Source organism: Fusarium musae, chromosome 4 (assembly GCF_019915245.1).
Source record: "Fusarium musae strain F31 chromosome 4, whole genome shotgun sequence".
Lineage (NCBI taxonomy): Eukaryota > Fungi > Ascomycota > Sordariomycetes > Hypocreales > Nectriaceae > Fusarium > Fusarium musae.
Window position 1 is genome coordinate 923,719 of NC_058390.1, and position 22,568 is coordinate 946,286.

Consider the following 22,568-nt stretch of genomic DNA (forward strand, 5'->3'; position numbering starts at 1 on the left):
ATGTAGAGGTTGACCATAAAGAATTGACAGGTCGGATATTATGATTACCTACGATGAGCACTGATACGTACAGTTTTGGACCCCGCCGGAGCATACCTAACACGAGACCCTGGAGTTTTATGGTTTACAGCTTTCAAAGTAAACCTTCTCTTCAATTCAGCCAAAAACAACAACAACAAATTTGAATAACGGGAATCTACAGCTCAATTGGAGATACCAAGACTCAACGCAAACGATGGATACCCGAACCGAAGTCTCAGACGTTACTGAGGCATCATCGAGGCCGCGAATAGCGCAGCTTCCTGCGAGCTGTGATCCTCCACAGCCCAACACCCCAGTGAAGCAGTTAGTCTGGGTGGTATGATTTATCTCCTGCACAGCACAGCGCTCTTTCATTCGTTCGATATGCTCACCGTTGGATGTACATACAGATCTTTGGAGGTACGGGTCAGATGGGGCACTCCCTGGTCAAATGTGCGCTTTCACATGGAGATTTGGTAACGTCGGTTGGTCGCGTATTCGAGACAAGTCTTAAAGACATGGAGAATATCCATGAGAACTGTCTCGGCGCCTTGTGCGACGTCCGCGCTCGCGAATCTGTGAATCGTGTCATCGAGCGTACGCTCCAGCGCTTTGGCCGGATCGATATTGTCGTCAATTGCTCTGGCTACGGTGTCATAGGCGCCTGCGAGGACCAGGATGAGCATGACATACGCAACCAGTTCGAGACCAACTTCATGGGCACGCTTCACATTATTCACGCTACGCTGCCGTACTTCCGCAGGCAGAATGCAGGCCGCTATCTCATCTTCAGCTCAACGTCTGGCGCTTTGGGCGTCCCTGGCCTGGGCCCTTACTGCGCGACCAAATATGCGGTGGAGGGCCTAATTGAGGCCATGCTCTATGAGACTGATGCCTTTAACATCAAGGCTACACTCATCGAGCCGGGTCATGTGAGACCTGACGAACCAGAGATGCAAGATACGTCGCTTCCAACGTCCTGGGGTCATTTTCTTGTGAAGCCACCCAGCGAGACATACGGGCATCCAACATCACCAGCGCTACATGCACGGAGGATTGTTCAGTGGCTCGGTGACAAGTATCGACCCACGAGCGCTATCAAGTGCGCTGAACTCGTATGGCAACTCGGACACTGCTCGTACCCGCCGCTACGATTATTATTGGGAAGCTATGCAATTGAGAGCATTCGCGATCGCATGCGGTCTGTGACAGAAGAGCTGGAGGATTGGAAGCATCTCAACTTTCCAGCCGGACCGGACGATGACAGAGAAGCTGGAGAAGAGACAACAGCAGCAGCACCTGAAACCAACGAGGCTGCTGCGCCTGCTTCTTGATATTTGAGATGAACATCGTCGTTAGTTATTGGGTTACTGTGCTAGGGCACTTCTGAGGCGCAGGCGCAATTGGATTTCTCGTACCGGGTGGAGTGACTATTAAACGCTAATTCTATGATACAGTACGTACAACACAAATTCTTTTACGAGCTTACTACATACGTACTTATTATTACTGGACCCTGAAAGGAGATGCCGTGTGATCGATACGGATCTGGACCGAAAAAGGGCTGAACATTTTACTCTCTTACTTTCTCTACTTCTCTAGGTACGGGTTAACTTACATTCCATTCAACACCATAAAGTTTACCCCCGTCCTTCTGGATGACTCAGCAGCAACGCGCCCCAAATCCATCCAAGTCAAGTTCCATTTGCTCCACGTCTCCCTTTGAGCCCCTCGACCCTGTGGCTCGTACCTCGTACTTTCTTTTACGGATACAGGGCCCTCAATCTAAAGGGAGAAAAGATTCCAACGGGGGCTAAAGGGCTGAACACTTTGTCCAACGCGCTGTCACTTCCTCCCCTTACACAATTTGGGCCCACGAAAGCACCCAACGTTAGAACGAATCGATCATATAGCGTCTCGTTTCGAATCTTCGACACCGAAACCCGGTACTTCCGTCGCATCCCAGCGCTGATCCCGACGGTTTACTCCCACGACCGTTTCGTTTCGTTTCGTCCGCTGCCATAATGACCGATAAGAAGAACGAGGACTATGTTGTCCAGATGGGCAATGACAACTATGATAAGAATGAGAAGCCTTCTTTCCAGGCGCGATCACCGCCTCCCGCAGCGTACGGCTCAAGTCCAGTCAGTGGACTTGAACAATTGGAAAAGAGCCCGCCCTTGTCTATCTTGGCGTATTGTTTGTCTTCGATCAGTATGACTGTTGTCAACAAGTATGTTGTGTCGGGTAGTTTCTGGAACCTCAACTTCTTCTACTTGACTGTCCAGGCAAGGAAATCTCCATGACGAGGCATTGTACCCGTTTTCTGACATTGGACCCTGTAGGCTGTCGTGTGTATTGGCGCAATCACTCTGTGCAAACAACTGGGCTTGATCAAGGTTCTTGCCCCTTTCGACTCTGATCGAGCAAGAAAATGTACGTTCTTGAGGGTCAAGTTATGACCGTCTGATAGCTAACACAAAAAAAAAAAAAGGGTTCCCCATCTCTCTTCTCCTCGTCGGAATGATTTACACCAGTACAAAGTCGCTTCAGTTCCTCTCGGTCCCCGTCTATACGATCTTCAAGAACTTGACCATTATTGTCATCGCATACGGCGAGGTCCTTTGGTTCGGTGGCAGTGTTACACCTCTGGCCCTTCTCTCTTTCGGTCTCATGGTGCTGAGCTCGATCGTCGCAGCTTGGGCAGACATCCAGAGTGCCATCAACGGTGACTTTGGTACTGCCGACTCAGCAGCAGCTGTCTCTACGCTCAACGCTGGTTATGCCTGGATGGGAATGAACGTTTTTTGCAGTGCCGCCTACGTGCTCGGTATGCGCAAGGTCATCAAGAAGATGAACTTTAAGGACTGGGATAGTAAGTCATGCGCTGTCGGTGTGAATGTTTCTGTTGCTAACATTGTGTAGCCATGTACTACAACAATCTCCTCACGATCCCCGTTCTAGTTGTCTGCTCGCTTCTTACAGAGGACTGGTCCGCCTACAATTTCTCTCGCAACTTCCCCGAGGATACCCGTAACAAGATCATTATCGGCATGATCTACTCTGGCCTTGCAGCTATCTTTATCTCATACTGCTCTGCTTGGTGTATCCGCGTCACTTCCTCGACAACATATTCTATGGTTGGAGCCCTGAACAAGCTTCCTATCGCAATCAGCGGCCTGGTCTTCTTCTCAGCCCCAGTCACTTTCGGCAGTGTGTCTGCCATCTTCCTCGGTTTTATTAGCGGTCTGGTCTATGCCTGGTCCCGCGTACGACAATCGATGTCCTCTGGAGGATCGTTGCCTACGGTGCGACCTACGATGAGCGCGAGCGCCAAGAGCAACCGCGATGCCAACTCTTAGATGATACGATACAAGGCGCAACTTTAGACGTTAGTCTATTGTGCATGGCGTTGATGATGTGGATAAACATGGCGCCTGCGAATCAAGGGATAAAAGGCCTTCGGTAACTTATACAACCCGGGCTAGGTTTTTTTCTTTCTTTTTGGGTGCGTATACTATTGTAATGAGCACGACGGTGACTTATTTTCGAGTAAGAATAGACAAAGGAGTTTCGGATAGGGGTTACTGTTTGCTGAATGCATTATTCTTTGGAGTCCGAATCTTACAATGGACTGAGCTCAGTCATGATGGACGCGTTGGTGATCACGCCAGTTGACAGACAACTTCCATTAACTTAAGTCGATACTGCCCTATGCTAAAGCTCTATATAAGCACGCTTCTGTCTCATTGGCACATAATATTTACAAGGTCCAAGGCTCATGATCAACCTCAAAGGTCATGTCTACCTACCTCGTTTTAGAGATCGACACGTGAAGTGCCCCACGTGGGTACCTAGGACGTCACTCTCTAGGTACCGAATGTCCAAGCTTTTTTTTGCTTCTTCTCCAAAATGTTGGGGGAATCTTGTCTTCCACTCTATTCTAGATAAAGCAAGGGATAGCAATGACGTCTCTCGCTCTTTGATCAATCAACCCTATAGAACTGTTTCTTCCCGTCCTCTCTCACGCAATGATATAGCTGAGGCAGAGGCACAATTCCTAACATCTCCTGTCTATTTCCTCTTGAATTGTATAGGTAGTCTCTCAAGTTTGGAAGCACTTGGACTCCACAGGTAACTAACTGTATGCTGAGCTACCTCAACCGCTAGCAAGATGCTGTACTTTCTGCATAGGCGTAAGTTCCAAGCTTCATTCGTCGTTACACGACGAATATTTTTCTCTAACTAATTGTGCTCGTATAGCTTTTGTGGCCTTAGCAGACACTGTTGGTGCTGCCCCAGACGATCGTGAGTTACTCCCCCTCCCCCAGAGCTTCCCCAAGCTCACTAGACTTTTGCCTAACACGACCTCAGTCAAACTCGTCACCTCGTTCCTAATATCTTTTCCCCTCGCCGCTCTCCTCAAACGAATTCCCGACTCCAGACCAGATCTCAAGAACCTCTTTGCTATCAGGTACAACACCAACGGTCTCTCAGTCAATCCATGTTCAGCCGCACTAACACGTTCAACCAAGCGTATCAATCTTCTACCTCGTCGGCCTCTTTGACCTGTGGGATGGTGTCCGAACCCTTTTCATCAGCGCAGGAGGAACATACTGCATCGCCAAATTCCTTCGGACGAGTCCCTACATGCCATGGATTGGCTTCGCTTTCGTCATGGGCCACATGTCCCTAAGCCATATCGCTCGTCAAGCCGCTGACGACCCAACAAAGGCTGATGTCACAGGTGCCCAGATGGTGCTTCTCATGAAACTGAGTGCATTTTGCTGGAACGTCGCTGACGGCCAACTCCCCGAAGAGTATCTGTCTGATTTCCAAAAAAGGAACATGCTCAAGGAGCTGCCTCCTATTCTCGACTATGCTGGCTGGGTTCTCTTCTTCCCTGCGCTCTTCGCCGGCCCGTCTTTCGACTTCACCGACTATCGTAAATGGCTTGACACAACCATGTTTGACGCACCCAACGTCGATCCAGCGAAGAAGCCTCCCGTGAGGAAGAAGCGAAAGATTCCTCGAAGTGGTGGTCCCGCAGCTTGGAAAGCAGCGAATGGCCTCTTCCTCATTGGAATGTTCATGGCTCTAGGTGGTTCTTACTATCCCAGCCTGCTCACCTCTGATATCTATATGAAGTACGGTTTCCTTCGCCGTGTCTGGATCATGCACATGGTTAGTTTCACTGCACGACTCAAATACTATGGTGTTTGGTACCTTACGGAGGGGTCTTGCATCCTCGCGGGCATGGGCTACAATGGCGTTGATCCTGTTACGGGCAAGGTCTTCTGGAACCGATTGCAGAACATTGATCCCTGGGCTGTTGAGACAGCGCAGAATCCCAGGGGATATCTTGGAGGATGGAACATCAACACGAGCAACTGGTTAAGGAACTACGTCTATCTGCGTGTCACGCCTCGAGGCAAGAAGCCTGGTTTTCGCGCTAGTCTCATGACCTTTGGCACAAGTGCTCTCTGGCATGGCTTTTATCCTGGGTACTACCTTAGCTTTGTCCTAGCAAGCTTCATTCAGACAGCTGCAAAGCGTGAGTTTATCATAATAGTTACTTACACTGAAGCACATGAGCGATACTGACGATCTCTAGATTACCGCCGTCACGTTCGTCCCTTCTTCCTAGAACCTATCACCGGCAACCCCTCGCCCAAAAAGAAGTACTACGATTTCGTATCTTACCTCGCCACACAACTCACCTTCACCTTTGCCACAGCACCTTTCCTAGTCCTCACACTACAGGGCTCACTACTAGCCTGGTCCCGCGTCTACTTCTACGCTGTGATCTGGACCGTTTTGTCGCTCGTTTTCTTCTCTTCCCCCGGAAAGGCCGCCCTGAAGGAGCAGCTCGAGAAGCGTCAGGGCCGAGCCAGCGCTAAGTTGGTGCGCTCAATCTCAACGGACAGTCTAACGGGCAAGGAGCCCATTTTGGGTATTTCCAAGGATATCGAGGGTGACTTCAATGAGGCCGTGGAAGAAATCAAGGCCGAGATGGAGATGAGACAGCGAAAGGTCAAGGCCGAGATTGAGGCGCATAAGGCAAAAGCCAAGACAGGCTAATCAAGACTTCATGTGCTGCGGGTCTGCCACTAGCCATAGCGGCATACTCATCACGGAGAGCTTGTGTGTCAAACGTGAAAGACGCATCCGGTGTTATGATGGTGTTGTTTCAGGTGTCTGGAGACAAAGAGTCTAGAGCCGATTCTCCGTTATGTACGGAGTAACGATGAATTCATTGGCAAAAGTATACAATATCTTTAGCAGATTATACATCAGTTCATTAATCTATCTATACCTGGGATAATCTGTAGTGGTTTGCAGGTCCAGTTTATGTCCCTAAAGCTGATTAATTACATGGTATCGTGAAGTGAGTGTCTATGCTGACGGCCTTTTTTTCTCGTCTCAGCATTGCTGCCAAATCCAAACATAGTTGTACAAGTGTATATATCATCCACAATTCCTGATTATACAAAGTTCCATTACAGGCTTTCAGGACAAACTTGCAAGACGTTCGAGAGAACAGTAGAGCGTATAGTTGCATGAAAAGCCCCGGAGGGAAAAAGAAGTCGTACGTCGTCGAAATATTGAGACAGAAAAGTGTAAAGGCAAAACATCGTGTCTCGTTGAAAAAGGTACGCTCAGAAAGAAGAAATCGTTGGTCGTCGAAGGTCTTTTTGACAAGGTGCATAAAGATCGTGAGTTTTGCAAAGTTCAAATTGGTTCGAGCAAAAATGGAAAGAATTCGTCATGTGTCGTAAATTGTTGAGATGCCGTGAAGTTCCATTATAGGTTTCGGGATCAGGGCTGTTCTCTGATCCTGGTCATCATCATGTTTTTTGGTAGGTGGTACTAATGTCCCCAACGTTGTTTAACGCCAACCACGATGAGCGCGATGATGGCACCGAGGATGAGTAAACCGATGAGGGACATTCCTCGGTTGACCTTCCTCCACCAGATTGCACTTGTGAAAACGGCATCCTCTTCGCCGCTTGCCCGAGCTGAGACTTCGTTGCGTTTGCCCAGCTCAGATGTACTGTTGTTCCGCTCAATGTCTTCTGCCTGGTTATTCCGTTGAATAGGAATGAGTGCGGCAAACATCCAGGCTGTAACTCCGTTAGAACTGAGTCTCGATGTTCAATTTCCAGAACTTACCTAATGGGAAAACAAATCCCACTACAAACATAGTGACCTGAGCGTTGCGTCGGCCAGTCAGTTCGCTGCGTGCTTCCCATTGCAAGGCGGGAGGTTGCCAGATGCTTTGCGAGACAGGTCGCCGGTCTTGAGCCAGATGAGGTGACCAGATGCTAGAGGTTTGCTTCTTGATGTTACGCACGACAGCAAGGACGGGGTGAGCTGGAGCTGCGCTGATGTCCATGGAGCCTGTGTTTGAATGCTGGTGAGGTAAGGCTTCACGAGGCCGGCGTCGAGGGTTGCGAATGTTGGGAGCATTAGCATCCTGGCTTGGCGATCGGCTAAGCTGACCATCGGGAGGCTGACTTTGGCTGTATTCAGAGTACATGGACTCCATGGAGGGTTGGGCAGCCAGCCACTTGCGCTCGCCACTGCCATAGTAGACTCTGCAATCAATCAATTAATTAGCAATCTCAGGGCGACTTCATTTGTTTACTCACCTAGCCCAGGCAGGAACAGCAGCATTGAAGCTGGCAGTCGACCGCAGACTACGATCAGAAGAATAACTTGACAAGAACCTCCCCATTCGCGACCGAGACGAGGGATGATGGTAGACTTCCAAATCAGCCAGACCATCGCCATCCTCATCGTGGTCGCGAACTAGGCGAATAGTACCGGTTGCTGGATCGCGAGGCATGCTTCGCGCGAAGGTCGCCGCAGGAGCTTCCAGTGAATTGCTTCTTGAGTGGGATGGGGTTTCGACATGCTCCTCAAGACCGAAAAGTGAGGAGGCCATACTTAGCACATGCTTGCTGTGACTGCTTCCAACCCCACTACCACGTCGACCTGGAACGGAAGAGAGTGAGAGGGCTCGAGACGCAGGCTCACTGCCTCCTTCGCTTTCTGACATCACTGTTGACAACTGACCACTCCATTGGTGGGGGCGCGCTTGAGGTCGGTTCTGAAGGTCTGGCCAAGATGGACCAGCGTGTTGTAAAATTGTCGGGGGTCCAACAAAAAGGGCCCGAGTAGCCTCTTGGGTGAAGATGGTCGATAGCGATGTAATTGACGCAGATCGGGATCGCAAAGTTTCGCGAGAGCGGGTTTTGGCGAGAGCAAAGCTGTCTGAGGATCTCCTTTTCCTTGGCTGCAATGGAGGAACAATCAGGCTTTCTTGCGAAAATTCGGGTCTCACGCGGTTCCTAACGGCGACAACAGAGGAGGAAGCGGAGTGGCCACCATATGTTACGACGTTGACGTTGCTGTCCTCGGTTTGTGGACGAGTGCTGATATGTAAAGAAGCCTCAGCTGAGGAAGGATCCCCGAGTAGCTCAATATTGGAATGAATCGATGAGGGTGGCAGACTATTTAGGTCTGCTACATTCATGGGAGAGCTGAATCCATATGTTTTGACATTCGTTCTCTCAGAGAAGGTTGATCTGGTTTGTTCGGATAATGAAGATTGAAAGGATGTCTTTTGAGTGAGCCACTGAGAAGAAGGACCAGCCTCATGATCGGGCAGATCAACCTCTGGCAGCGTGGGCAGAGGCAACTCGGGTGGAGCGTCTTGAGTCTGCGGCTGTTTTTGCTTCACGTCAGGTGTTTTAGGTACTTTACGGAGGCCCCCAAATAAACGATAGTTCCATGGAGATGAGTTTGAGTTGTCCGGGGTGGACGGATCTCGAGGCCGAGGTGAAATAACTGGAGAACTGGCGTTTCGTTCCGTGAGAGGAGTCATAGGCGAAGCTGGACGGCTCTGGCGATCATCACTGTATGTACCCATTGATCCTCGACCATAAGATGTGTTACCAGTGGTGAAGGATGGGGGCAGAGACCAGAGAGATTCAACCCTTGACGACATAGAAGCATCTTGAGGAAGTATGGAGAAGGTCTTATCGGCGTGAACATTAATGACCCTTTTGCGAGAAGGAGGTCTTGGTGAAGTTGAGGGTTCCCGGGAGGGTGGGCGTGAAGCATAAGAAGTATGATCATCAGCATCGGTATCATAATGGGGCAACCAAGGTGCAGGGTTCTGGCCAAATTCGGAGGATGGATATCGAGTAGGGCGCTTTAATGGCGATGGAGAAAGCACTGTACTTCGAGTCCGGGCCCGCTGCAGGGATGGTGATGGCGTTTCAAACTGAGAGTCGGAGGAATGTGTCGGGGAGCCATGTGTCTGAGCAAGCTCTGAATCGGTCTCGGTACTCGCATCAGCGTAAGTAATTGTCTTTGATGTGACGGCACCATCTGAGGCAACCCGTGGAGGGCTGTAAGGGACGACCCGGATTCCGAGACGGTTGTTCTGAGAGTTGTTCTGAGAGTTACTACGCTCATGTAATGCCTTGCGCGGCAGAGAGCTCGACGGTGAGACCGACATGCTCTATGCACGAGGCGATAATAATTGTGATTTCCAGGACATCAGGAGACCAAGAATAACTTCCAAAAAACGATTGCCCTCGAAATTGGCAATACAAGGCAAGGCAATTCAGTTCAAGATCTCGATCTTGAATAATATTGGGCTGTCGAAGTCGAGCTCGGTCGGGGCCGGAGGTGGGTCGGAGGGCCACGGCCGGGGGACTCGGACAATGGCAAAGATAAAAACCACCAAAATAAAAGCGACGATATTATTGAAGCGTCCAATGTTCCAAGGAATAGGATCAAGCAGATACCAAGAAATTCAATGCGAAACGAGCCGGGGTAGATCGAGTTGTCGCGAGGTGGATCGTTGGTGTTTCGTCCGTGGGAAGAAAAAAAAGACTCGTTCGATATAACAACTGAAGAATTAATTACCAAAATTGGAAGGAACCAAAAAGAAGAAGAGCAAGACAAGAACAACGATTAACGACTAATGAGTCTAGATAAAGAGTGTGTTGAATATCAAAGGCTTGAAAGAGTGACTGGCCAGTGGCCGATTATAGCGAGTGTATGTAGTTTGGTTGGAAAAGCACGAAACGAGAGGCGGAAAGAGAAAGACAAGACCATGGGGAAGGGACGGCGGGTAAGTTAGCTAAAAGGGAAGCAACGGTCCCTCCACATGCGACCAACGGCGGCGGTAGGAGCAGCGGCCTACGACGTGCCTGCTTCCTGCTAACTAAACTGAACCTTGGAAGGTGGACTGTGGACAAGCTGTACTGTGGGTATTCCAGCTTCTCGTTTTGCTGGTCCTACAGTAGCAACAGTAGATACTACGTACCTTGTCCAAGGCACAGCCTACAAGTAACTCTCGCGATAATAATGACTAAAGAACCCAGGACCAGACGAACGACGAGGGTATGGAACGATCCGAGCACACAGACCTCACAACTTCTCACCCTTACAGAGGCTCTTGGCACAAGCAATTGGTATTGGATCATTGACGTGTACTGGGCAAAACCACATCAGCCAGTGGTTGCAAGCGCCATTCTGCAGCTAGCGGCCTTGGGATATTACCTTCGCTGCAGCTGGGTTGCCCCTGCAGACGGGGCGCGGCGACGATGGGACCGTTGAAGGACAGGGGTTCTTGGTCGAGCTAGGAGACCTGAGGGAGATAGGGGCGCTCTGACTGACGCTGTGGACTGGGGAAAAAAAGAGGACAGGGCATGGAACGACACCGCAACTTTGACGAAGCAAGGTTGAGTTACTGAGTACAGAGGTTTTCACAACTTGAGCATAATTCAAGCACGAGAGAAGAGGACGAACCAAATCCATGAGAATAAAAGGAGAAATCTCGAGACAGGTCTTCAGGACCTATTCTGAGCTCTGATTTGTCCTCCTTAACACACCTTCAACTTTTAGGAACTGCACTTGGGGTTGTGCCGTTGTGGATCGGATCTATGAACTCCAATGGAACTGGTTGGACTGCACTATCGACGCTATTGCGGGGAGCCTCTTACTGTACTGTGTGTGTCCAATTGGCAATAGCTCCGGCTATGTTGTATCGTAAGATACCAATGGTATCTGTCTTGCTGCAAGACAAGACTTGGATACCTTGAGCAAGCCCTTGGGCAGCAGGGAAACATTGTACCTCGAAAGAAGATGCCAAAATTAACTCATCAAGAAGTCTTGTAAACTTAAACGATGAATCTACCTCAGTCTTTCTGTCGCTTAGGATCAGGGGTCTTCAGCCTTTTCTCCTCCGCTACGGAAGAGACATGGCCTTGAGAAATTACTGGACCACCTCTGCCAGGTGGCAGGCCATCAGTGGTGTTGATTCTGGATATGATGAAGCACGTACAGATGCTATAATTATGGAACGATTGAGAATCAATGGACGGGTTCAGCTATCATCAGCCACTCAATCGGATGGAATTCTGGAATAATTGAGCGTTCAACCTGAAAACTGCAGTTACTCAAGTACAACTGCCCTTGAAGGTCACTATTTTGGCCGCCTATGATGTTTTCTTCCAGGCGCTTGTTTTACCTAAAGTGTTCCAGTTGCTCTGAGCTGGCAAGATACATCTCTCGACTCACAAGTTCAGTGTACATTGGTGTACCTTGATCGGGATCAGAGTTCTGTCTTTGCGCCAGTTCCAGTTTAACTACAGAGAAACAGCGCTTTCCGAAACCAAGACCTGCAGAAAGGTCAAAACATGCAAATTCTCTCCACTTGGTCGCTTCGAGGTCTGCACAACTCTTTGACTCGTGCGTTTGGGGCAGCGAAAGCCATTCCTCAAAGACGGTCGGCGATATAACCAGACGTCTTTTTAGGCTTCGGAGGCTTTGCCACGCGCAATCTCACATGTGCCTCTTCAACGTGTCAAGCTCGCGTTGTCTGCTTATTGAATCGCGTGTGTGTATGTTATCTTTAGCATTCGGCTTACATGGGCTTTTTGAGCCGCTTCGATCTGTTCCGGGACAAGGGGTTGAGGCTACTGGCTCCTGAAGTTTCGGAGGGTGACATGAGGCTGCTTTTCCGAACAATTGCAGTCAACTTTTGAGATACTCATCATTTTCACCTTCTCTTATCGTCCAAGGAGAACAAAAGTTGAGACTGCCAACGTTACCATGGTCTCATCATGACCCCTTCTGCGATAGCGAAAGCAGGTTCATCTCCTTTTCAATGTGCCTCTACAATGTCACCGGCTCACTCGTAGTCGGTACGGATAGATGTTAGCTCTGATCATCGCGTCTTCCAGACGATCATCCGTTCTTGGGGATCCAACCAGAGCCATCACCGCCTCTCCTCTGTTCTTAGCACCCAAGTCCCACTGGACCTAGCTAATGCAGGTACCGTTGCTCATTGGGGGTCCCCTTGATTCATGCTCTTGCCTAGCAAGCAAAAGGGATATCCTGGAGGTGTCTAGAGTGTGGCTGAGCTTGGGGAAAAGTTTTACCTGGCCCTGGCTGAGAGATTCAAGACTTTGATGCATTTTAGTCATGCACGAGTGTCGATGAATATCTTGTATTTTCACAATAACAAATAACATTGCTCTAACTTAGCATTTTAGTTTGGTCGTTTAAGCTAGTTTTGACCCTGCATTCGTGTCTTGTTCTCAGGTTATGAGATGTTTTGTCCCATCTCCACATCATTTCGCTTCGTTCACTAACTCTTGTGCCGTGCAGCTCACCGCATGTAATAACTAGTGCATACGACCCATGAAGCGATATGCAGAGTAAAATGAAGACGAGCAAGCTTGTGGAGGAGAGGTGTCCAGCACAATTTTTCTGCTTTACTTGTAGTGTTTCTCAGTGCCCAAGCCAAGCCAGCCAGTAAAAGAAATAGTTATTCTTGGATTAGTTACTGAGTAAGCGAAACTGAGAGACGCAACCAACAAGGACAATGGTTCTGAACAATAGGAGTTACCCGGTTAGTGGCTGGTGAGGGCTTCATTTTTTTCGGCGTTTATTTCCTGAAGCAGCAGTCTTATTTGGTTAACTCGTCGAATGACTTGACTTCTTTCTTTCTCTGACACAAGAGCCACCGTCTTGCTGACTTGGTTTTGTTTGCCCTGCCCCATGGAACATTCCCGCAAGTGTCTTTTTTAGCTCAATCTCTTTGAGCATCATTGACTTCTTCACTTCTTCTTCACCCTTCTGAGTGCGATATTTCGCATTCATATCCTTGTCCCAACTCGAATCGTCAGTTTTGACAACATTGCAATGTCTATCCTGAGCTCTGCGGGGTTCGCACCGCCTCAAGCCGTAGCCTTGCTGGTGAGCCTCACATCACATCACAACCCCCATAAAACCTATACTCAGCCTCGTCTCATGAGTTGATTGAAATGTGCTAACATAGATGTTCAAAGGTCGTCTATTGTCTCGTCTACGTCATCCCTCTCTACTTCTCAGCTGCAACAAGGCCTTCACCCACTCGCTCCAGAGATGCTCCTGAGGCTATCCGCGCACGCATCTTTGTCGTCTCACTCTCAACGGGGGCATGCTCCCTCGTGACGCTATATCTACTCTCATCTCATGGCGCAATTGCCGTTGAGAAGCCCTTGCACTTCATGGGCTACTGGCCACCGGGGCTCATCGATGCTGCTCGTGCGCTTTGGCTCACGGCCCTGCTGTTTGCAGGCCCCTTGTATGAGTCTCTCGTCATCGATGGCGCGGCTCATCAATGGCTTAACCTTCAGCCTCTGAGGGATCTGTGGACTGACTGGCCAACCTGGAGAAACATGGTAGCGGTACGTTTATCCTGAAACTGTTCGATCTCGCTGTCGGTTCCTTCATAACTATCTCATTCCCCCTAGTCAATCTCTTGTCCCCACAGTTATCTCGTCGAGAGCCTCCTCGTCATCTCACCGCTCCGCAATCCATGTTGACTAATTCTTCTGAAGGGTCCTATTACCGAAGAATGCTTGTTCCGTTCTGCTGGTGTCCCACTGCTTCTCCGTTCTGGAGCCAGCCTAACTGGCACTATCTTCATGTCGCCGCTCATCTTCGGCCTGGCTCACCTTCATCACTTTTATGAGTTCCGTATCACTCACCCACGGACTCCTCTCCCTGTGGCTATTGCACGGTCATTACTTCAGCTGTCGTACACGTCCTTGTTCGGAGCATATGCCACTTTCTTATTTTTAAGAACTGGTAGCTTGCTGGCCGTTGTGCTCGTGCACACCTTTTGCAACTGCATGGGCCTTCCACGTCTTTGGGGCCAGCTTGATCCTCACTGGCTACCAGAGGGTGATCCGGCCGTAGCCTCGTCTAGAAAGATGTGGACTGTTGTTTATTACGTACTTTTGGTGGGCGGCTTAGTTGCTTGGTGGCAGAATTTGTACTCGTTGACCGAGACACCGATGGCGCTGGCCAAGTTCTAAGATTATCTAAATTCATGCATTTCACAATCGAATTGTTGAATATCGTATGCACAAATGAGATGGTCTTCTCACAGACCACGCTATGGCCCCATCTGAAATGTCAAGCTAAATGGCCTACATGAGCACTGGGGCTAGCAGTAGCCTCATTGCCCGTGCATGAAAACAGTAATCAGGTGATGGAATAGTCAACACAATTAGATCGTCATCTGGTCTACTAAAGTCCGGGAGAACCGAAAGTTGTTTCAGGGTGGAATGAGTAGAGCTTTTATTTCGTTTACAAAGCCTGACTAGGTATCTAATTATGAGGCCACGACCTGAAAATCAGGTAGTGATCCTGGCATCGAGAAGTCATCGCTGTCATTGCTTCTCGTTCCTCGTCGATGCCGAACCGTGCCTCCAGCTCCTCTATCTCTAATCTCTGCGTCTCCTCCTCGTCCACGTACCTCCTCTCGGTGATCCCGGCCAGTATCATTACCCCTTGATCGACCGATAGATTCGCTTCTCTCGGTCGAAGCATCCTCGGGACCTCTTGTGTTCTTCTTCCTCGGCCAGAGACTTGGTAGTGCAATTTCCTGGAATCGAGGCTCAACAGCTCGCTCATCAAACCAACGGTGAAGGCGAGCCTCGACAAGTTGAGCAATCTTGGGTACGTTGTGTAGTTTGGAGCGACTACCGAGAAGGCTTCGAATCTCAAAATCCAGTCTGTAGTCGTCCAGGAAATTAAAGATCATCCTGGTGGGTGTCGATTGAGAGGGGTTGCTGGGAATGAAGGAGATGGAAAGGGTGCCACTGAATCTGATCACAGAAACGGCCAGTTCCACGGGTAGAACCGCTGATAGCTTCTTGGGATAGTTTAGGATAAGTTTTGTCCTCACGGCCAGAGTAAGCATGTCGCTCAGGTCGACGTCCATACGTGCCTGGAGACGTAGGCCATCTCTTGCTGCCGTTGCCGGATCAAACTTCTTTCCAGGAGCAAGGCTCACTCCATCTTCATCGACAGGGATAATACGGCAATTGCTCAGGATCGGAAAGTCTTCTCCCAGACTCAACTCTGTGACCCGAATCTCGTCAATGAAATCCGGCCTGGAATCCCCATTCAAGGCCTTGGTAAGTGAATCAAGAATGGCATCGTCATGCTGAGCATCACTTCGAAACTGAGCAATCGTTTGCGCAATGAGAACATTAAACCAATCGAGACTTTCAGGCTGATGGCTGTCGACATTGTAGTACGCTTTACTCAGGATCGATCCAATGGTAAGTGTAGGAGGGTTCCTGAGGACAGTGGACTTCTTACGGCTGAGAGATCTGTCCTGAGATCTATCTCCACGGTTTGCCGGGCTCCTGATACTTAGCAATGAGCGCTTGTGAGCAAGAGTCCTTGACCGTCGCTCGGTAGCTCGTAGCGAAGCTGTGACGTCTGCTGAAGGAGGATCGCCAAAGATGAAGAATTTGATGAATGCGGCCAGTACCAGAACCACGGAGAGCTGCCCGACTATCAGACCTTGCGTAAATGATAGACTATCAGAATATCGGTCAGCTTTGGTAAGGACTTCTCATGATGCAGGGTTCTTTGATTCACTTACGTCGGCTCTATCAGCCGGGGACAGGTATCTCCTTCCATGGTAGCAGAGTAAGGTGTTAGATGATACTGAAGCCACTGCGCTCTGTTTATGCTGGAAGCTCCAAGCTCAGATGATTAATAAGACTGTGATACCATTTCAGCTCTGGTTGGTAATGCTCACTGATGTCACCGAGAGCTATCATGATGAAGGTTGAGGTTGGTAGCGCGGGTAGCTCTTGTATTATGTAAGGCATCCAGGCCATACCTACTTCCAAGGTTGTGGGGCGCTCACCTACAACACCTACCTACCTACCTTACGTTAGACTACAGTGACAGTGGCATCTTAGAGGTCTCCCTGTTCACAACGTCAATCATCAACAACAAGAAATTCTCTGAATCACAGCGCTGATTACCACTGAAATACCTGGTATCTCTCACTTCACGACACTGCCACTCATAAAGACCTCATATAGCAACCCGGGAATAACACGTTACGCGGCGCCGGGGAGCCCCAGCGATCAACATGGACGTCGCCCAAGCAGTATCTGGGTACATCAATAAGGTGGTTACGACGAGCGATACGTCGTCTGCCAAGATGAAAATCCTCCTACTCGATAGAGAAACAGTCTCTATCGTCTCGACTGCGGTCACACAGTCTTCTCTTCTCAACCATGAAGTCTATCTCATCGATCGTCTGGACAACGCTGCGCGAGAGAAGATGCGACACCTACGATGTCTATCTTTCGTGCGGCCATCGCCGGAATCAATTCAACTACTCATAGATGAGCTTCGTGATCCCAAATATGGCGAGTATCACTTGTACTTTACAAATGTTGTCAAGAAGTCGTCCTTGGAACGATTGGCTGAGGCTGATGACCATGAGGTGGTCAAACTGGTCCAGGAGCACTTTGCTGATTACAATGTCATCAACCCTGATCTCTTTTCTTTCAGCTTTACTCTTCCACAACAGAGAATCTGGGCAGGGAGTCCTGATACATGGAATCCTGACTCCTTACAGCGATGCTCAGAGGGTTTAGTTGCTGTCTTACTCTCACTCAAGAAAAAGCCCCTCATCAGGTACCAGAAGACAAGCCCCTTGGCGAAGAAGCTGGCATCAGAGGTCCGATATCTGATGACCCAAGAGGATTCACTATTTGACTTCCGAAAAGTCGACACTCCTCCCATTCTCCTTGTGTTGGATCGCCGGGAAGATCCAGTGACACCACTGCTCACACAATGGACATATCAAGCCATGGTCCACCATCTCTTGGGTATTCAGAACGGGCGCGTCGATCTGAGCGACGTTCCAGATATTAGCCCAGAGCAAAAGGAGATCGTTCTATCACAGGATCAGGACCCATTCTTCAAAAAGAACATGTTTCTGAACTTTGGCGACCTTGGAGGCAACATCAAGGAATATGTTGGCCAATTTCAGTCGAAAACCAAGAACAATGAGAACATCGAGTCAATATCGGATATGAAGCGATTTATCGAGGAATATCCAGAATTCAGAAAGCTCTCTGGCAACGTCAGCAAGCATGTTACCCTGGTATCAGAACTCAGCAGACGTGTAGCTGCCGACAATCTCCTAGAGGTTAGTGAGCTGGAACAAAGTCTAGCTTGCAACGACAACCATGGGACTGATGTAAAGGTATTGCTTGTCCTCTTGAATGAACCTTGAGCATGAGCTAACATAATTCATAGAATATTCAGCGACTCATTCAATCACCGAATGTTACACCAGAAAGTAAGGTTGGCCTCGTAGCTTTATACGCTCTCCGCTATCATAAACATCCTTCCAACACTTTGCCCATGCTTCAGGACCTCCTTGTCGCTGCCGGAAACGTATCTCCGCGAGAGGCAGATTTGGTCAGCAAGGTGACGGCGTATCACAACTCCCTTCAAGCGTCACAGTCTCAGGGCGGAATATCAGAAATCTTCGAGTCAGCAGGCATTTTCTCTGGTACTGGCAGCCGCTTCAAGGGTCTCAAAGGAGTAGAAAATGTCTATACGCAACACAGCCCATTGTTAGAGACTACCCTACAGAACTTGATCAAAGGACGACTCAAGGACCAGCAATACCCCTTCGTCGAAGGTGGTGGTACGACCAAGGACAAACCTCAGGACATAATCGTATTTATCGTTGGGGGTGCGACTTATGAAGAAGCCAAGATGATCGCAGAGCTGAACGCGTCGAGTCCAGGCGTCAGAGTAGTTTTAGGAGGTACAACGATTCACAACTCGGCGACCTTCTTGGAGGAGGTGGATGACGCTGTCAGTTCATGGCCAGAGAGCCGTGGTAGGAGGTAGAGATTATGGTCATATGAGAAACAGTATCAATTGCAGCGACGATTTTGAGCCATTTTAGATCAAATACAGATAATGTCAACCATTGAATTGTACCTAAATTTATTGTCTATTGCAAGGATGTAAAGTATCATGATGAAGTGCCGATGTGGGTGAGAGAACGCCAAGTTGTAACCTGATTGGATGAGATGTATTAACTAAACCCGTACTTTCTGATGCCAACACCCAAAATTTAGAGCTTGCTCGCGTCATGAGGGCAAATTTTACAACGACAACAACATGAAATGCGTGCGCTACTAAGACCTAGGGCAGCCGTACTACGGCACCAATGGATAATTACAAGACGGCGGTACCTTGCGACTGTTTCCAGTGATTTACGGTATGTCTCAGCAGACAACATCTCGTCGTCATGACATCCATCGCATCGCAAATCATCACTGACACCCTCGCTCTAGACCTTACGATGTCGTCGTAATCGGAGGCGGCCACGCGGGCGCTGAAGCATGTGCTGCTGCTGCACGATCTGGCGCAAGAACAGCCTTGGTAACGCCGAAAATCGACAATCTAGGAACGTGTTCCTGTAATCCTAGTTTCGGCGGTATCGGCAAGGGCACAATAATTCGAGAGATTGATGCGCTCGATGGATTGGCAGGGAGGATCATCGACAAATCAGGTGTTCAGTTTCATACTCTGAATCGGCGAAAAGGCGCTGCTGTCTGGGTTCGTCGACTATTCGGATTCGTTGTTGGCAGAATCAGTGACTAATGAAACTCGCAATAGGGACCCCGCGCTCAAATCGACCGAGAGCTCTACAAGAAACACATGAAAGACGAACTCTCTTCGTATCCGGGCCTATCGATCGTGCTCGACAGCGTGTCCGATATCGTCACTGAGCCACAAGAATTGTTCGAAGGCGCATCAAGTCGCATTGCGGGCGTGCGCCTGGAGTCCGGTCAAACTCTCCCGACAAAAAAGGTTATCATAACGACAGGGACATTTCTCGGAGGCGAAATACACATCGGGCTGACGGCGTATCCAGCTGGTCGACTCGGTGAGGCGGCGACATTCGGGCTGAGCAAGTCATTGCGTGATGCGGGCTTCGAGCTGGGACGCCTCAAGACTGGCACGCCACCCCGAATCGACGCAGCGAGCATAAACTATGATGTGCTGGAGAAGCAGTATGGAGATGACCCACCAACACCATTCAGTTACCTCAATGAAACTGTGGCGATTCGGGAGCAGATGACTTGCAGTGTGACGTACACGACGGAGGAAACTCACCGGATAGTGCGTGAAAACCTTGATAAGACGATACACATTCGAGAGACAGTCAAGGGCCCACGCTACTGCCCCTCTCTTGAGTCAAAGATTATTCGCTTCGCCGACAAGGAACGACACATAGTTTGGCTCGAGCCCGAAGGTTTGGACAGCCCTGTCATCTACCCCAATGGTTTGTCCATGACAATTCCTGCTGAGGCGCAGGAGGAGGTCTTGCGCACGATCCCAGGCCTCGAGAACTCAAAAATGCTTCAGCCTGGGTACGGTGTTGAATATGACTACATCGACCCACGTGGGCTGAAGTCGACCCTGGAGACAAAAGCCATCAGTGGTCTGTACCTGGCTGGTCAAATCAATGGCACGACTGGGTATGAGGAGGCTGCTGGCCAAGGTGTCCTTGCGGGCATTAACGCCGGTCGTTCGTCTCAAGGGTTTCCACAGGTTTTTCTCTCAAGAGGGGATGGGTACATTGGCATCATGGTGGATGACCTTATCACGAAAGGTGTCACCGAACCTTACCGGATGTTTACCTCCCGAAGCGAATTCCGCATGGCATCACGTGCTGACAATGCTGATGTTCGACTGACATCCAAGGGCTATGGGTGGGGTGTCATATCGGAGAAGCGCTGGAGTCGTTTTCGCGATGAGAGGCAGCAGATTGATGACCTTACTAAGCTCTTACAATCAGTATCATTAAGCCCCTTACAGTGGATCGAAAAGGGGTACCATATGAAGCGCAACACTCAGCGTCGCGATGGTATAGATGTCCTCCGTCTCTCAAACCCCGATACACGCGTCGGTATCGAACAGCTTGCACCAGTCATCCCAGGCGTAATGGACTTTCCACCTCGCGTACGACGTCGTGTTGAAATCGAATCATTTTACGCACCGTATATCAAAATCGCCGAGTCAGAGCGCAAACAGCTAACAAACGATGAGCGCGTCAAGATACCCCTTGATCTCAACTATGACAACATTCCTGGGCTTGCAATGTCAGAGAAGGAGGCGCTCAAGGCAGCAAAGCCAGAGAACCTCGCACAGGCGAGGCATGTTGAAGGCGTGACTCCATCGGGCAGTTTACGTCTACTCGCTCACGTTCGTCGGAGGCCTGAAGCATACTTGTTGGAGAAGGATGCTTCACGTGAGCGCCGGACACAAAGGACGAATAAGAATCGAGGCAGTGTATAAGTTAATTTGGGATCAATCGCATACAAATGGCGTTTCATTGAATAAGGTATTTGGGAGGGGACAAGACAGGTCTTAAATAAATCTTTCAAAAGTCAAATATTTCTGCCACAATCTCAGCATTGCTGTCTGATTGGGAATTCGAGTCCGAGAGTTCGAATATGCAGGTTAAGATTTGTTCTATCATCATCGACGCTAGTGTTGGTACATAAAGGGGGTATATGCAAGATTTTCAATCAAGCTCAAGCTCAAAGTTCTGTTCAAACCTTGCTGAACTTTGTCTTTTCGTTCAACCCTTGCGTTTCCTTTTCCTGCTTTCTGGATAGCCCTAGGCACGGGCCGTGCTGGGTGAAGCCAAATTTGTGGCCTATTCTGTTTCTATCGTGGTCTGCAGCTTGATAGACTCTGAACGACGATATCAAATCAGGGTTTTTTAGAGTTTTGCTTATTAAGGATTTTCACTGCATCCTTTGTGTAGATGTAGCTTGCACCGCTCCAAATGGTGGTAGCAGCAACGACGTATCTGGATACTTTTAGAATGAGAGTTATGGAAAGCCAATATGGTTTAACTTACTGCATGACTGTCAGGGCAGATGACAAGTCGGTGCTCAAGAGGGGTGCAGCAGTCGTGATTCCGACGAGCGCAAGTTGCAAGAAGGTGTTGTACTTGCTGATAGTCGTGGGACGAACTTCAGCTGATGGAAGTGAAAAGTCCCAGTAGCGGGCAAATGTCTTTGGTGGCGGGAGAGAAATCCATCGGTAGTAAATTGCAGAAATAGCGAGGCCGACATCACGGCCCAGGATGATGCCAGCGCACCAAACTTTTACACATTAGCTTTTGAGTTATCAAGGATCACGAGGGAGCATGAACGCACTCGGTAATGCGCCCTTGGCAGCCAGACAAATGGTCAAGATCGTCATCAAAGTTTTGTCTGCCATTGGGTCAATGACTGTGCCCACGACTGTCTTGCTGTCCCAGCGACGCGCTATCCATCCATCGAGGAGATCTGTTACGCCCGCATAGGCAAAGAGGCCGACGGCCCATGTGTGCTGGTCGTGAAGAACGAGGTAGCCAATGACCGGGGCAGCGACGAGACGTGTGAAGGTTAGGATGTTGGGCAGCGTGTAAATGTCTTCGTGCAGGACGGCAGCAGGGCGTGACGGCTTGATATCGTTATCGTGCTGTATCACAGGTTGACTATGTACAATTGGTCAGTACAATACAATCAATCGGTACAACTGGACCTTGTACTCACCCATGAGGCTTGTCCTCTAGCTTTGTCTGTTGGGACTTATGATCCAACCATGATTGGGCCTTTGTGAAGAAGAGGCATCGCGGGGTTGATGCTATCGTGGGTCTGGGCGCGGACCTCACGAGAGCAGGTATCGATCTTGCAGTACACCTCGTCGTCGTCGCCCGCCAAGCCAATCTGGCAGAGAGACTCATCTCTGCGCTTGTCTTGTCCTTTTTCGAAAACGGGCGCTGCCCAAGCCCTCTCGTCAGTCGCTCAATTGGTCCCGGAGAGGGAATAATCTTGTTTAGTTGTTCTGGCGATGTAGTTGGAGCAAAGTTGGGAAACCCCGTTTAGAACCCCGGACCCCGCTTATCTTATGTCACGATTTGGTGATATCGATATGCCACCAACTTTGCGATCTTGCATCTCATGACATATCATTGAACCTCATACTGTTAATTATCTATTTATTCGACCTTATCGATTTCGGGCCATCATAAGTCATGAATATCTGAAGCGTCTACTACTTTCCAAGGCCCTCTTGTTTTTGAGTTTGTCTTAAACCCTGTTGGTAAGGAAGCCAGTGTCATT

At 49.3% G+C, this 22,568-nt stretch overlaps 9 protein-coding genes across 9 annotated transcripts; 6 read left to right on the top strand and 3 right to left on the bottom strand.

The window, feature by feature from the left end:
• Positions 1-235: 235 nt before the first annotated feature.
• On the top strand, positions 236-1,355 carry J7337_005237 (uncharacterized protein; the record flags this gene model as incomplete). The annotated part of the gene is made up of 2 exons (XM_044822919.1): positions 236-345; positions 386-1,355. 2 exons carry the CDS (start codon positions 236-238, stop codon positions 1,353-1,355), a joined length of 1,080 nt encoding a protein of 359 aa, XP_044681410.1.
• A 690-nt stretch (positions 1,356-2,045) lies between these two features.
• On the top strand, positions 2,046-3,383 carry VRG4_1 (GDP-mannose transporter into the lumen of the Golgi; the record flags this gene model as incomplete). Its single annotated transcript, XM_044822920.1, has 4 exons — positions 2,046-2,165; positions 2,367-2,457; positions 2,516-2,896; positions 2,947-3,383. The coding sequence occupies 4 exons, from the start codon at positions 2,046-2,048 to the stop codon at positions 3,381-3,383; spliced, it is 1,029 nt and encodes a 342-aa protein (XP_044681411.1).
• Positions 3,384-4,195: 812 nt separating this feature from the next.
• J7337_005239 (uncharacterized protein) lies at positions 4,196-6,102 on the top strand (the record flags this gene model as incomplete). Its single annotated transcript, XM_044822921.1, has 5 exons — positions 4,196-4,217; positions 4,285-4,329; positions 4,396-4,495; positions 4,557-5,575; positions 5,636-6,102. 5 exons carry the CDS (start codon positions 4,196-4,198, stop codon positions 6,100-6,102), a joined length of 1,653 nt encoding a protein of 550 aa, XP_044681412.1.
• Positions 6,103-6,891: 789 nt separating this feature from the next.
• J7337_005240 (uncharacterized protein) lies at positions 6,892-9,550 on the bottom strand (the record flags this gene model as incomplete). The annotated part of the gene is made up of 3 exons (XM_044822922.1): positions 6,892-7,145; positions 7,195-7,619; positions 7,674-9,550. 3 exons carry the CDS (start codon positions 9,548-9,550, stop codon positions 6,892-6,894), a joined length of 2,556 nt encoding a protein of 851 aa, XP_044681413.1.
• Positions 9,551-13,251: 3,701 nt separating this feature from the next.
• Positions 13,252-14,411, top strand: J7337_005241 (uncharacterized protein; the record flags this gene model as incomplete). The annotated part of the gene is made up of 3 exons (XM_044822923.1): positions 13,252-13,305; positions 13,398-13,778; positions 13,932-14,411. 3 exons carry the CDS (start codon positions 13,252-13,254, stop codon positions 14,409-14,411), a joined length of 915 nt encoding a protein of 304 aa, XP_044681414.1.
• A 299-nt stretch (positions 14,412-14,710) lies between these two features.
• MMM1 (ERMES complex subunit mmm1) lies at positions 14,711-16,032 on the bottom strand (the record flags this gene model as incomplete). The annotated part of the gene is made up of 2 exons (XM_044822924.1): positions 14,711-15,929; positions 15,995-16,032. 2 exons carry the CDS (start codon positions 16,030-16,032, stop codon positions 14,711-14,713), a joined length of 1,257 nt encoding a protein of 418 aa, XP_044681415.1.
• A 463-nt stretch (positions 16,033-16,495) lies between these two features.
• J7337_005243 (uncharacterized protein) lies at positions 16,496-18,282 on the top strand (the record flags this gene model as incomplete). Its single annotated transcript, XM_044822925.1, has 2 exons — positions 16,496-17,566; positions 17,677-18,282. 2 exons carry the CDS (start codon positions 16,496-16,498, stop codon positions 18,280-18,282), a joined length of 1,677 nt encoding a protein of 558 aa, XP_044681416.1.
• A 281-nt stretch (positions 18,283-18,563) lies between these two features.
• J7337_005244 (uncharacterized protein) lies at positions 18,564-20,745 on the top strand (the record flags this gene model as incomplete). Its single annotated transcript, XM_044822926.1, has 3 exons — positions 18,564-18,658; positions 18,735-18,999; positions 19,060-20,745. 3 exons carry the CDS (start codon positions 18,564-18,566, stop codon positions 20,743-20,745), a joined length of 2,046 nt encoding a protein of 681 aa, XP_044681417.1.
• Positions 20,746-21,165: 420 nt separating this feature from the next.
• On the bottom strand, positions 21,166-22,002 carry J7337_005245 (uncharacterized protein; the record flags this gene model as incomplete). Its single annotated transcript, XM_044822927.1, has 4 exons — positions 21,166-21,265; positions 21,317-21,563; positions 21,618-21,940; positions 21,980-22,002. The coding sequence occupies 4 exons, from the start codon at positions 22,000-22,002 to the stop codon at positions 21,166-21,168; spliced, it is 693 nt and encodes a 230-aa protein (XP_044681418.1).
• Positions 22,003-22,568: the final 566 nt, after the last annotated feature.